The sequence below is a fragment of the Myotis lucifugus genome, unplaced genomic scaffold (genome assembly GCF_000147115.1).
Source record: "Myotis lucifugus unplaced genomic scaffold, Myoluc2.0 scaffold_68, whole genome shotgun sequence".
Taxonomy (NCBI): domain Eukaryota; kingdom Metazoa; phylum Chordata; class Mammalia; order Chiroptera; family Vespertilionidae; genus Myotis; species Myotis lucifugus.
In genome coordinates this window covers 4,601,715-4,614,596 of record NW_005871116.1, presented here as the reverse complement: position 1 = coordinate 4,614,596, position 12,882 = coordinate 4,601,715, and the positions used below count along the sequence as shown (strand labels likewise).

Sequence of the window (12,882 nt, the reverse complement as noted above, 5' to 3'; positions counted from 1 at the left end):
CCGGCAGGGCAAGGGGGGCAGTTAGGGGGTGACCAGGCTGACAAGCAGAGGCAGTTAGGGGCAATCAGGCTGGCAAGCAGAGGTGGTTAGGGGTGATCAGGCAGGCAGGTAGAGTGGTTAGGGGCCATCATGCAGGCAAGTAGGTGAGTGGTTAGGAGCCAGTGGTCCCAAATTGCGAGAGGGATGTCTTACCCCAAGGGGTCCCAGATTGGAGAGGGTGCAGGCCTGACTGAGGGACCCCATCCCCCCTCCGCTGCACGAATTTCATGCACTGGGCCTCTAGTATCCATATAATGAAATATTATTCAGCCATAAAAAGGAATGGAGTACTGACTCATGCTTTAATATGGATGAACCTTGTAAACATGCTAAGTGAAGAAAGCCAGACAGTGAAGGCCACACACATATATTGTATGATTCCATTAATGCCTAGAATAGGCAAATCCATATGGTAGCTGCCAGGGGCTGGGGTTAGAGATTAGAGAGCGAATGCAAATGGGTACGTGGTTTCTTTCTGGGATGATGACTATGTTCTGGAATTAGATAGCAGCGATGGTTGCACTTGGTGAACATACTAAAATATAAGGCAAATTATAAAATATGTGAATGATATTTCAATTAAAAATAATCCAGAATCAGTGTTCTGGATGGTGAATCTGAAGAAAAGGATGAGTGATTTTATGCTTTGATATATTAGTAATGCTAACTTGTGAATGTGGCTTTAGTTTTTCCTCCATGAATGTGGGTGATGAATATATACATTATATATTCATTTACATATAAATCTAGGTGTTTCATTGTGTACATGGGAGAAAAAAGTCTCTTTCACAAGTAAAATATTCTCTGAAAACATTTCTTAGGCACTGATTAGTATAAATTGAGGAAACAGAACTATTTTCATTGATAAAATAGGACATTTTAGAAATTTGAGCTGGATATTCTCTCTCTCTCTCTCTCTCTCTCTCTCTCTCTCTCTGTGTGTGTGTGTGTGTGTGTGTGTGTGTGTATATATATATGTGTGTGTATGTATATATATATATATAATTTCAGAGAGGAAGGGAGAGATAGTAGAAACATCAGTGATGGGAGAGAATCATCCATCGGCTGCCTCCTGCACACCCTCTACTGGGGATCGTGCCTGCAACCCAGGCATGTGCCCTTGACTGGAATTGAACCTGGGACCCTTCAGTCCACAGGCCAACGCTTTATCCACTGAGCCAAACCAGCTAGGGCTGGATGCCCTCTTTTTGAGCCATCCCTGCCTCAGCTGAGAATCACTGGTCCATCACGTCTGAAAATGAGTCGTTTTGCTGACATCATCCAAAAATACATTTAAAAACTTGCGAATTGCAAATCATGACTTTGCTCCTGGGGACTGTTGCTCCTTGAAGTGTGTCATTCAGGCAGAGTCAGCATCGCCTAGGAGCTTTTTAGACATGTGCATCCTCCTGCCCCTCTCCCCGCCAAGACCTCCCAGATCAGAAACTGTGTTTTCAAGCTCTCCAGGTGACATACATGCTGAAGTGTGAGAACCGCTGAGAATTTACAAGCAGGAAGTCATACTGTCTCTCCCACCACCCATACAAACAGGTGAGTTAGGTACCTAGATCTTGGTTTCTAAATACCATTCTCCACTAAGTCTATCCAAGATTTTCTACTATTCTTATAACTTTTCTGTAAATTTGACATCATATCAAAATAAAAATTTTAAAAAATATTCCAATTGAAAAAGATAGAAGATAACCTAAAACAAACAAAAAAAAGCACACTGTTCTCTCCAAAACCGAGGATATGGAACTCAGAGTGAGTGTATTTATTTATTATAATCTCCAAAATAATTTCAGTTGGTACAACTGCTTCTTTAAACCATATCACTATCAGGCTCAGAATTTAATTACAACCAGGCAATTCACAAAAACACTTGTAAGCAACAAAACATGCTTAATATTTCTTTGAGAAGGTTTCCTTCATATGTGTATAGGATTACAGGGCATGACACAAAACTGTTAGAAGGTGACCTCACGTGCCCACGCACTGCACCTGTTATCTGGTTAGACTTCTAACATCTGTGAAAGGTTAACCAATTCTTTCACGTTGCAAAGTAAAAGTCATTATGGTGCATGCAATCTGTCTTCCTCTTAAGTTTTCAAGGATGTTCTAGATCAGTTCTTAGGAAAGTAAAACTATACACAATTTCAGGGGGAAAACAAGCTGCTTAGACTTTTTACTTTTATATTGTACACTTTAACTATGAGTTGTTTATTAAAGACTTTTAAAATTTTATGTTACATTTTAAAAGTACCAGTTTGTGGGGACAAAAGTAGAAAATACTGGCCAGTATGTTAGGTTCTCCTGAAATCACAGATTTCTGGATACATACATGTAGCCAGCACTAAACATTTCTCACTATGAAGTACACATAGGTTGGGAAGGAACTTTAATAGTTTGGACTGTAATTTTCATGTCTTAAAATAGTATTTTTCTTTATTCTTTTAATAGTACTAAACTCTTCCTTTTAAAAAAATCTATATCCATTTTATAGGTATTAGTTTCTCTGTGAATTTTCAACACCTCAGCCTGAACTTACTTATGAAAATAAAATCTAACATCTATAACTTCAGCTTGTTATACTGGGGAGGAGAGGGGTTACCATACACTTATACCTTGTATTAACAATAAACCTTCTCACAGAGAAGAAATACTTTAAATACCTTAAATCATATTTACAACGATAAAATTCACATTTCATGCTTTAGTGAGACACTTCAATCATCCCTAAGACAGATAGCCCTCATAGTTCACTGGCCTGCAGCCCTTCAGCCCCGCCTGCTGTGTGCAGGTATAACGCTCCGCTCCAAATGTTCTGACAAGAGCAAAACTTGGCCGTCTTCCTGTGAAGCAGGAAACTGAGGGTAGATCTCTGCAATCGAGTTCTGGCCCAAATCCACCCGTACAGGTGCGACCAAGAGTTTCAGGCCTCAGGAGCCATGTGAATCAGCTTGATTGTGTGAAACGTGCTCAAAACCCAGATGTCCCTCATGGGAGTCCCAGGACAAAACAGCCCTTCCGAGCACAGCTCAATAAATGCTTCACCACGTGTCTGTTGCACAGGATGTTGTGAGCTTCCAGACACAGCTGTACTCCTTTCTTAGCCACTATATACACTTTTCTGACAAGTTCAGTGTTTCAGTGGGGAATGTGACTTGCAGGGAGCTGCCCTTGGGGGCGGGCCCAGCGCTGCCCGCAACCTCGTCCACCAGTAAGACGCTCTCCGAGTCCTGCCCCTGCGAGGAGTCCGAGGTCTCTGAGATTCGCAAAGTCCTCAGGGAGGTGGTGTCTGCTTGGGGCAGGCTCATGCCAGGCACCCCCGGCAGCAAATTCCTGCCCGCCAGGCCCGTGTCCCCGAGGTCTGGCATGTACAGGAGAGTCTGGGACGTGCTGCTGATCTCCCTCAGCTCCCGGGACAGGAAGGAGCGCGAATGGCCGGACAGGGCGGAGGATGTCCGTCTGCTGTCTGAGCAGTGCTGCCCCGAGGGGTCTCTGCCGGACCCGCCGATGCGGCAGAAGAGGCATTTGATCTTCTCCATGGCTTTTCTGAGCACTGTCTTCCGCAGGAGGATGTAGATCCAGGGGTCGAGGATGGGGTTCACAGAGGCGATTCGGATGGCCTGCAAGTCTGGGTTTTTGCTGATCTCTTTCACTGAGTTCGGCTGATATAACTGGTTGATGAACACTCGCACCTGCACAAACGAGATGGCCACGATCAGATTGTATTTTTGGTCAACCGGGAAACGTTTGCTGCAGCGTTTAATTTAGCAACAGTAGGTAGCTGCCCTCTTTTCTGGTAATAAGTGCCAAAGAAAGAGTATAAGCGTCAGGAACACCATTCGCTGTGCAATTGCAGTTATGTTTCGAGTCCGTGTAACTTCAAATATTTTTGTAACATGCCTTTCCTAGATCAAAGATGCCATACAAGAATGCAACATGTGAACAGGTAACCGTGCATAAAGTTCCCTTGAAAAGCATTTTATTAACTTCATTTCTATGTGCTTTTAAGGTTTGGTAATTCTAATGAAGTATTTTTAAAAAATTTTTATTGATTGATTTTAGAGAAGCAGAAGAAGGTAGAGAGAGAGAGAGAGAGAGAGAGAGAGAGAGAGTGAGAGTGAGAGTGTGTGTGAGAGAGAGAGAGTGTGTGTGTGTGTGTGTGTGAGAGAGAGAGATCTGTTTGTTGTTCCACTTACTTATGCATTCATTGGTTGACTCCTGCATGTGCCCTGACTGGGGACTGAACCTGCAACTTTAGATCCCACAACCTTGGTGTATTGGGACTATGCTCTAATCAATTGAGCCCCCTGGCCAGGGCAGGAATTCTTTTTCTCCAATAGCCTTTTATTTTCCTTATTCCAGCTGCCACTTATATTGAAGTGAAACTCATTTTGTAAGTCAGCTAACCATCTAGTCATCACAGACAAGCCCAGAGATTCCTTTATTTTAGAGTCTAGAAAGAATATACTGTAACTGTTGAGCCAATGTCTGAATCTGCTGTCATCCAGAATGACCAGAGAAGTTTTTATTTTTTTCTGAGTCTGTTCCCCAGTCATAATAACCTCTTCCTCTAAAAACCCGTTCCAATCTTTTCCCTAACTGCATTTCTCACCTGGATTATTGCGTCAGCCACGAAACTAGAGTTCCCACCACCAAAAGCTCTCCTCTCCAATTCATCCTCCAAACTGCCACCAGAAGATTATTTCTAAAATGCAGATCTGATCATGCTACTTAGCTCCCTGTGGCTTTTGAACTCTTGTTCTGCTCTGCAACTCTGCTCAATGACTCCACCCTGAAACTCCAATCAGAATCTTGCCTTTGTGCCTGTCCAGCATTTGAGCTGGTAAGTAGCCAAGAGCTAAAAGAACACTCTGGATGCACCATCCCTACGGATGACAGGCCATTCTAGTGCAGATGGAGCTGTTTAGGGGAAGAAGCACTGGGCCAGCCCACATACCCACAGGCCAGGTATGGCTTAAATGAAAGAAACACAAGGAGACCCTACCTACTTGCTGTTTTGGAGCCTTATTTTTGGCAGAAAATTTTGCTCTTACTATAATCACTTATTTACTCACTTTTTTTTGGGGGGGGGGGGGGGTAGTGTTCACTCCAGAATGTAAAGTTCTTTCTGATTAAAGTACACAATCTTGTGGGACAAAGCCACTTGGTTTCTTCCCACCACAGTCTCGATTGAGGTTCCCAGCTGTGTCTGGACAGATTCACCTCTCTTACATCTACGGGCCTCTTCTTGGATGAAATGTTGCTGAGATCTAGAGGTTTAGAGGAACTTATCCAGGTCTCCACTCTGTGGGTGGCCAACTCTGGTTTGGGCCCCAGGTCTCCAGATGACTGACCTCCATGTTGCTTTTTCTGTTCTACCAGGCTGGCTGGCTTTCTGTTTAACAATTATTTCCCAGCAATGGAATTATTGCTAAAAAGAATGGGGTTTACATTTTACTCATATCATATACTAATGTTCCTAAAAAGAAAAGAAATGATGGATTAAAGCAGGGGCACTCTGGGTGTTCACAGACTCCAGGAAAAAGAAAGACCTATGGCAGGGTTTATAGAACTTGAGACTTGCAGCCTCTAGGTGGCAGTGTTGTTCCACTTGGGACTCTGGTCCCACAGAGCATTCCTAGGAAGCGTTTTGCCCAGCCAACTCTAAAGACTTTTCAGAACAGAATTTTGATGAAGCCTGAATTTAGCATTTCTGATATTTTTAACATTTAAATGTTTTGTTGCTGGTTGCTTCTCCCACTACAACCTCAAAGAAAACATGGTTACTAATGAAAGGCAGTTAAAATGGATATAAAAGGAATGAAATTTGTAGCTATTTAAGGGAATGTATTAGGGGTTAGCATTTTATTTTTAAATTTCTATGATCTTTTAGAAAGATCAGAGTTTTGTAAAAAAAAAAATTTAATAATGGGCTTTCATAATCAAAGGTGATGATAGGCAAGGAAAGAATTATTTCTAAGCTGCAGTTCATCCACAGCAGTAATTAATTTTGACTACTGTACAGGAAATGAAAGGAAACCCTATTTATTTATTTTAATAGGAGAAAAGATATGCAAATTTATTAATATTTTTTATGTGCACAGGCATTCACAAAAGAAGTAACTAAAAGAAGCGTATGTATCCTTTTTAACAAAGAAAAGAGGGTTTGGGCTTCCAGAGAGGTCAAATGTGGAGCAGTAACTAGGGGACATATCGGGGACTAATAGAAGATAAGAGGTTTTTTAAGGAGGTTTATGCAGGCTCATCTTGGTGCTGGCTGGTTCTGTCTCCCGTGATAAGGGTCACTCTACTCACCCTGGTCCTGGGAGGGAGGGGGGAAATTTATGCCACCTTCATGAAGGGAAATTCATGCCATGCTTTCAGTCAGATAAGGGCAGGAAACTAAGGAAGCCCAATTTTAGAGTTCCATTTCGGGAGTGGGAGGGAAGCTTACAATTAACACAAGGCACTGAGCCTGGTCATTTAACATTGTTTCAGTAAGGGGGAGTTGACAGAGTGGGAAAAGATAAATAGAAAAAGCAAAATGCCATATTCAGGTAAGAGCATTCTCAAAAGTCGGTTAAATTATTTTAAAAGAAGACGAGTGAGTTTGCCTTTGCAGCATGTTCTCAATGAGACTGACTTGAAGTACAAAAAAAAAAAAAAAAGACAAAAACGAACACAAACTCCATGTACTCCATGACACTCGAAAATTATAGCAATGTCTGCCTCACTTTCAAGGCTACTTGATTTGCTCTTTCCAAAGGGGGAAACCCCAAATTAAGATGGGAATATCCACAGCAATGTCACATGGGTAGGTAGATGAAAGCACTTTTCTGGAGTTTTCTCTCATTAGGCCATGTATGTAACACAAATAAACATGTTCAGGCAGTTTTCAGTGTTGGAAGAGTGTGCTGATGATAAAAACAGAACCTCTGAGTCAGGAGGGAAAAACACCATAAAAAAAAAAATCACCGAATACAAACATACATAACCTCTTGCAACTTTACAAGTTAGCCTATTTTTTAGTAGCTGCAGATTTGTGCATGTAGTTAATTGTTAGTATTGGCATACCTTACAATAATCTCAACTTCCTGAAGATGACTACAGTGTAGGGTGAAGGAGAAAATATGACACATTCAATGGAATATGTGACTACAGCAAAGTTATGAGGAGGCTGTTTGCTATAGAGGTAAATGCCTGAGCATTGGAATCAAACCTCTATTCTGGCTCTGCTCCTTCTAATTTATGTACAAATTATGGAAGCACTTAGTAAAAATGGCTAACAGTTCAGCTGGTGTGGCTTGGTGGTTGAGCCTTGACCCATGAACCAAGTGAACACCAGTTCGATTTCGGGTCAGGGCACATGCCCTGTTGTAGGCTCAAGCCCGAGTGGGGGGCGAGCAGGAGGCAGCTGATGGATGTTTCTCTCTTATTGATGTTTCTATCTCTCTATCCCTCTCCTTTCTTCTCTAAATCAATAAAAAATATTAAAAGTGGCTAACATATAATATATCTCTAGGCTCTTCTCACTCTTGGTAACCCATATGTAGAAGTTTGGCCACTGTGGAATCGATCAGTAATTTGAAAACTGCAGCTTAGACATAGCTTTTGGGTATAGCTAATGACACGGTATCAAAAACATGTACTTCCTGTTTAAGAAGAACCTGTTGGCAGGGGATGTCTAATTGGAAAAGAACGCTCAAGTCTTGATTGAACCGATGTTTAGTCATCGACTGTCAAGGTAGAAATGCTTTCCAATAAAGGACAAGATCCCGTAGGTGGATCTGTGCATGTGTCTACTTGTTTGTGCCAGGCACATCGAAGGCATGTCCCGTGTGTGCTCAGCTATCCTACTGCCCCACATTGATACAGCTGTTACTAGAAATTATTACCTTTCTTTTGTGTGTATGACAAAAACCCACTTTACATAAAGAATAATGAAAAGAGTTCTTGCCTGGGTGGCTGGAACTCAGTTCCCCCTCCCTTTGGGTCACTAACTGGCCACATACTGCAGGCAGATTGCCTAATCCTACAGGCAGGCTCTACACCGAAAATTTTATTTCAGCATCCTACTAGGAGTCTATAGGAGTCACTCCTGCTCTGGGGAAAATAAATCTTGTAGATGTTCAATAAAACCCAGCCTAGACTGGCAGCACAGCATGGTGGGAAGAGCCTTAGAGGAGGACTCATCCACCACCACCCGGTTAGCTGCGTAATAATGTAAATTCTTCGTCTGCAGTTGAGGAAACAGGTGCAGAAAGAGTGAAAATGTTGGCCAGCCCTGAATTCTCAGAGCTTTTGTCAACAAGATACCAGATGCAGTCTTCAAGGTACAAGTCCTGGCTCTGCAATGTGAGGCTATAACTAAACAACTGCTTTGAGGAATTGTTAATTTTTTTTCTTTTTTTTTTTCGTTTTTAATTGTTAATTTAAAAAAAAAAAACTCAGCTCAATTTATTTGAATAAAAAAAATCTTCATTTCCTTCAGGTTCTGCTGTAATCACACTCAAATCTATGGGTCTCTTGGACCTAGAGAAGGGAATTTACTCAAGTGAAATCCCAGTAGGTGTTTTATGACTCTACTTCCTGTTTGCCTTAAGGGAAACAAGTGTCTCTCTATGTAGTTCCCATCTGCCCTAATAATCAGAAACACTCACAGGACACTATCTAAAGACCTAAATTTCAGGCAGAAGACTAACCAAATTGGCCATGCTACCCCTTAACAGATGAATACTTATTACTTCAGAGTAAGAAGAGAGGAAATACGAGGAACCGTAAACAATAAACACGGCGGTGCTTGCGTGGGGAAAATGCCTCTCCCCATCCTACAGTGTAACTGTTTAGTTCCGTGGCAGAGATTTGATTGTAATTGTTCCCTTCACACCAGTGACGGCAAACTTAGGCACCGGGGTTGATCCAGCTACGCATTCACACTGGACCTTAGCAGGCTGTCTTGCTTGCATATTTCTAAAGAATACAATCCCTTTTATTTATCTTTCATTTCTTCAGCTTCTCCTGTGTTTCAAAAAATCAGAGGCTGGTTGACAAGAAGCACCCTCCCACTCTATCCTGTCATGTACCGTCCCTTGTCGGTTGCACGCACAACAGCAGTTAGTTGAGAATGACTCACTTTAGAAAATCTGGCAAGTTCAGCACACTTCTTCATGGCCACAACTAATGTCCCAACCTCCCTCACATTTCCAATCCCAGCCCCACTTGTGAGCCATGCTTCTGTTGGATAACAATATTTACTTTGCATCCTGGACTCTGTGTCAACCGCCCTCTAAGAGCCACCCGGGCTGCTGCTTCCCTTTTTCCCCAAAAGACAAAAACTTGGCTTTTCAGTGGCTGTGCCAGGCTCCCTGAAATTTTAAGCAAACCGTATGAGCTCTATGAGCCTTGCCGGAGCTTTTCTGTGTTTTGAAGGATTTGATTTTCCTCAAATAGAATTAGCAACCAACTTGATTTGATAAAGTTTTTAAAAAAAGATGCTTCATTCGTTTTTCTTTGGGACTGAAGATAGGTCCGGCTGCTTTAAATGTCAGAGAAACATCAAAACAAAACAAAACAAGAAAGTTGCAAACAGATGCCAAAGAAGACTAGTTGTGGATAAGTTTCCATTTGAATTCTTCCGGTAATTGCAAAGCTGTGGGTGGGTGGGGAGTATGCATGACATTGTTTGCGTATCATTAATTTACGATTAAACTGACTCTGAAATTCGATTTTCAGGGTGAAATTACTTAATATCTACTACACATTAATGGCTTTCTATAGAGTGGACAGGATTCATTACCTAAAATGTGGTTAATCTGCAAACACGAATAGAGCGCCTGCAATTTCTTGCCTCTGGCTTCTCCCGTAGTTTCAAAAAGGTTTTGTAATAAACCGTCCTGCACCACAGGGCCCCGTCGGCCCCTTCAGCTGGAAGGAAGCAATTCACCTGGGACTGTGCAGTAGTTGGTAGCTTCACAGGCTCACTCCAACCACAACACAATTAAAAAGTAGTGCAGGCTGCTAGCCTTCTAGCTCCAGCACCTCTGTTCTTGCGAGTGGAAGTGCCGAGCGCTCCCTTTGTCCTGTATGGTTCTGCAACACATCAGGCAGAGGCCCAGGAAGGGGGCCCCAGCCAGAGCTGCGTTGCCTCTTCCCAAATCTCCCTTTCTTCTGAGTTGCCACTGCGCACACTAAAATATATTTATGTGGCTCAAGTGAGACTTAACTCCCTAAATTATATCGGGTCCTGGAATGGTTTAAAGGCCCCTTTGGCCAATTATATTTACTTCTGTTTATACAAACTGGCAAGAAGCTACTACTGTGTGCTGGCTCTCAGCCCCCTCCAAGTTCCTTCGTCTACAGTCACTTTTATGAGAGATATACTATTTTACATCAAAATCGCTGGGCAGTTTAGGAAGGGGAAGAAAGGAATGATACATTACATTTATTTGCTCTTGCTCCCAATCAGCATAAGAAAGAGAAGTCCTCTCTTGAGTTTGTAGTTTAGAATATCCAGGCATGCAGTGTTTTGAGAGATGAAAAAACTCAGAAGTAGTTGCTTTTAAGGGAATCCCTAGGGAAAGCATTATGTAATCTGCCCATGGGTTTCTGGTGCATTCCATTTTAAGGACACGCAGAGGAGAGCTAGGTAGGTCTTCAACATTTCTACTTATAACGTTTTAAAAGTTAACCCAGAGGCCATTTTAAAAAAGGTGATGCCCTAAAAACGAAGTGTATGGAAACCCAAGCACACACTGGCAGGAAGGCCAAAATTAGAAGCGTCTGTAAGGGCAGGACTGGGGGTCACCAGCTGCAGAGTGGGGGCCCACAGTACATAAGCACCTTCTCCCTAGAATGGTCCTGCACCCCTCACAGTTGCTGAGATTCCAATTCAGCACCCATGGCCTTCAGCCTGCTGGGAATAGGTCCCCTGAAGAACCCTGCTTTCCTAACCCCGAGAGAATGCCAGACCTGCCTGCCGGACACGGCCCGCCCTTGTAGCACCTGTCCCCACAGTGCACCCAGATGTCCTCCCAGGCACTGCGGGTAGAGCAGGGAGTTCTCTAGATTATTGTAAGCAAGTCACTTCGCAGGTAACCTGAGGGAGTTGGGTTCCAGCCCTAAAATTCTGGAGTCTCCCCGCAAACCCTACATAAATCAACACCCCCTAATCCCCCACTGCTATAAGGCACGGTGTACGCCAGAGACCAGCACCCTGATGTTTCGGATTCTGCTGTTCTCAGTCACCCTACAGCGGTTTCCCCTCCACATCTGACAGAGGCGGGGTTCCGGGAAGGCTCAAGGCCAATGTCAGGCAGCCGAGGGTAGGGGCTGTCCCAGGGGAGAGAGGAAGCACCTGCTGCACGCATCTCCTTAGGGATGCGGCCTGGAGGGAGATCGGGCTGCTCTGAGCTGAGGGTGGGATCCCAGCCCGACCTGGCGGGGATACCTGGAGGAGACCTGCCTGCTGCCCCGGAATGAGAGGGAAAGGAGGGGGGCGGGAGGGGCGAGAGGGAGGGAGGTGGACGGGAGAGACGACCGGAGCGGGGCCCCAGGCCGGCCACTCACCACGAGCGGGATGGAGCAGATGAGCACCACCAGGGAGGTGGCGATGAGTAAGATGACCATCTGGATCTCGGCGCCCGCGATGCGGCGGAAGCTCCGGCGGCGGCGAAAGTCGTTGAGGCGCGGCAGGGCGGGGGAGGCGGCGGGGGACCCCAGGCGGGCGGCCGCGGCGGAGGCGAAGGCGGAGACCGCGTGGTGCGACTCGGTGCCCAGCGAGGTGCGGCGCATGAACTGGCGGTGCATGCGGAGCAGCGCGCCGCACACCAGCACGTTGCAGAGCACGGTGGCGAGGATGAGGAAGGAGCTGAAGCCCGCGTACATGTAGGAGAAGGCGGCGTGCGCCGTCACGTTGGTGGTCCAGTCGATGAAGCACCAGGTGTCCGGGTACTGCAGCCGCGAGCTGCCCAGGCCCATGTTGGGCAGCGCGCAGAACAGCACGTTGGACACATAGACGGCGAAGAGCGTGAGGCCCGCCAGCCGCTTGTCCACGTAGTGGCTGTAGAAATAGGCGTGGTTGATGGCCAGGTAGCGCTCGATGCTCATGGCACAGATGATGCTGAGGCCCGACAGGCCGAAGAAGAGCAGGATGAAGGTGCTGTACTCGCACAGCGCCGCGCCGCCGGGCCACTCGCCCTTCATGTACGTGGCGATGGTCACCGGGCTCACCAGCAGCGTGCCCAGCAGGTCGGTGACGGCCAGCCCGCACACCAGCGTGTAGAAGGTCGTCTCCTTCTGCTCCTTGCGCGATTTGCACAGCACCACGATGGCCACCAGGTTGCCCACCACCCCGAAGATGAACATCACCGCCGGGATGGTCACCGGGTTGGGGATCGCGGAGCTGGAGGCATTGGCCGCAGGGGTGGACATGGTGGTGGCCGGCACGGCGCGGCCTGGAAGTGCGAGGCTGAGTCTGGGGAGGGGAGGAGAGACACAGGAGCTGTGAGATGCTGTCACCACCAGCCAGGGGTCCGATCCGCGCCCCACAAACAGTATGTAGAGGAGACGGAGAACGGCTCGATCCTACTTTGTGAACTGTAGCCACTTGCCAACTGCGGTTACCCAACTCTCCAGGCTCCCGATGCGTCCTGCCGGCGGCACCACTCCACGCGCATTAATATTTATAAGTGGATGCAGCCATTCTCTCCTCCCCCCCCCCCACCTCAACTTCACTCCACTGCCAAGATGAACAAGGCCTATCTCAAGGGAAAAGTGGTTCGCTCTAATTCCTGACAGATTCTGAGTCAATAAATCCTCACTGAAAACAGTTAGAAA

General features: G+C 45.5%; 1 protein-coding gene and 1 long non-coding RNA gene across 2 annotated transcripts; one reads left to right on the top strand and one right to left on the bottom strand.

Annotated features, from left to right (window-relative positions):
* Window positions 1-1,131: 1,131 nt before the first annotated feature.
* LOC106697419 lies at window positions 1,132-6,716 on the top strand. The gene is made up of 3 exons (XR_002829636.1): window positions 1,132-1,590; window positions 3,958-3,994; window positions 4,678-6,716. It is a non-coding gene; the product is annotated as an uncharacterized LOC106697419 (long non-coding RNA).
* On the bottom strand, window positions 1,784-12,733 carry PTGER4 (prostaglandin E receptor 4). The gene is made up of 2 exons (XM_006090146.3): window positions 11,614-12,733; window positions 1,784-3,740 (listed from the first exon to the last, which is right to left on the bottom strand). Exons 1-2 carry the CDS (start codon window positions 12,475-12,477, stop codon window positions 3,156-3,158), a joined length of 1,449 nt encoding a protein of 482 aa, XP_006090208.1. The 5' UTR covers window positions 12,478-12,733; the 3' UTR covers window positions 1,784-3,155.
* Between the last annotated feature and the right edge of the window lie 149 nt (window positions 12,734-12,882).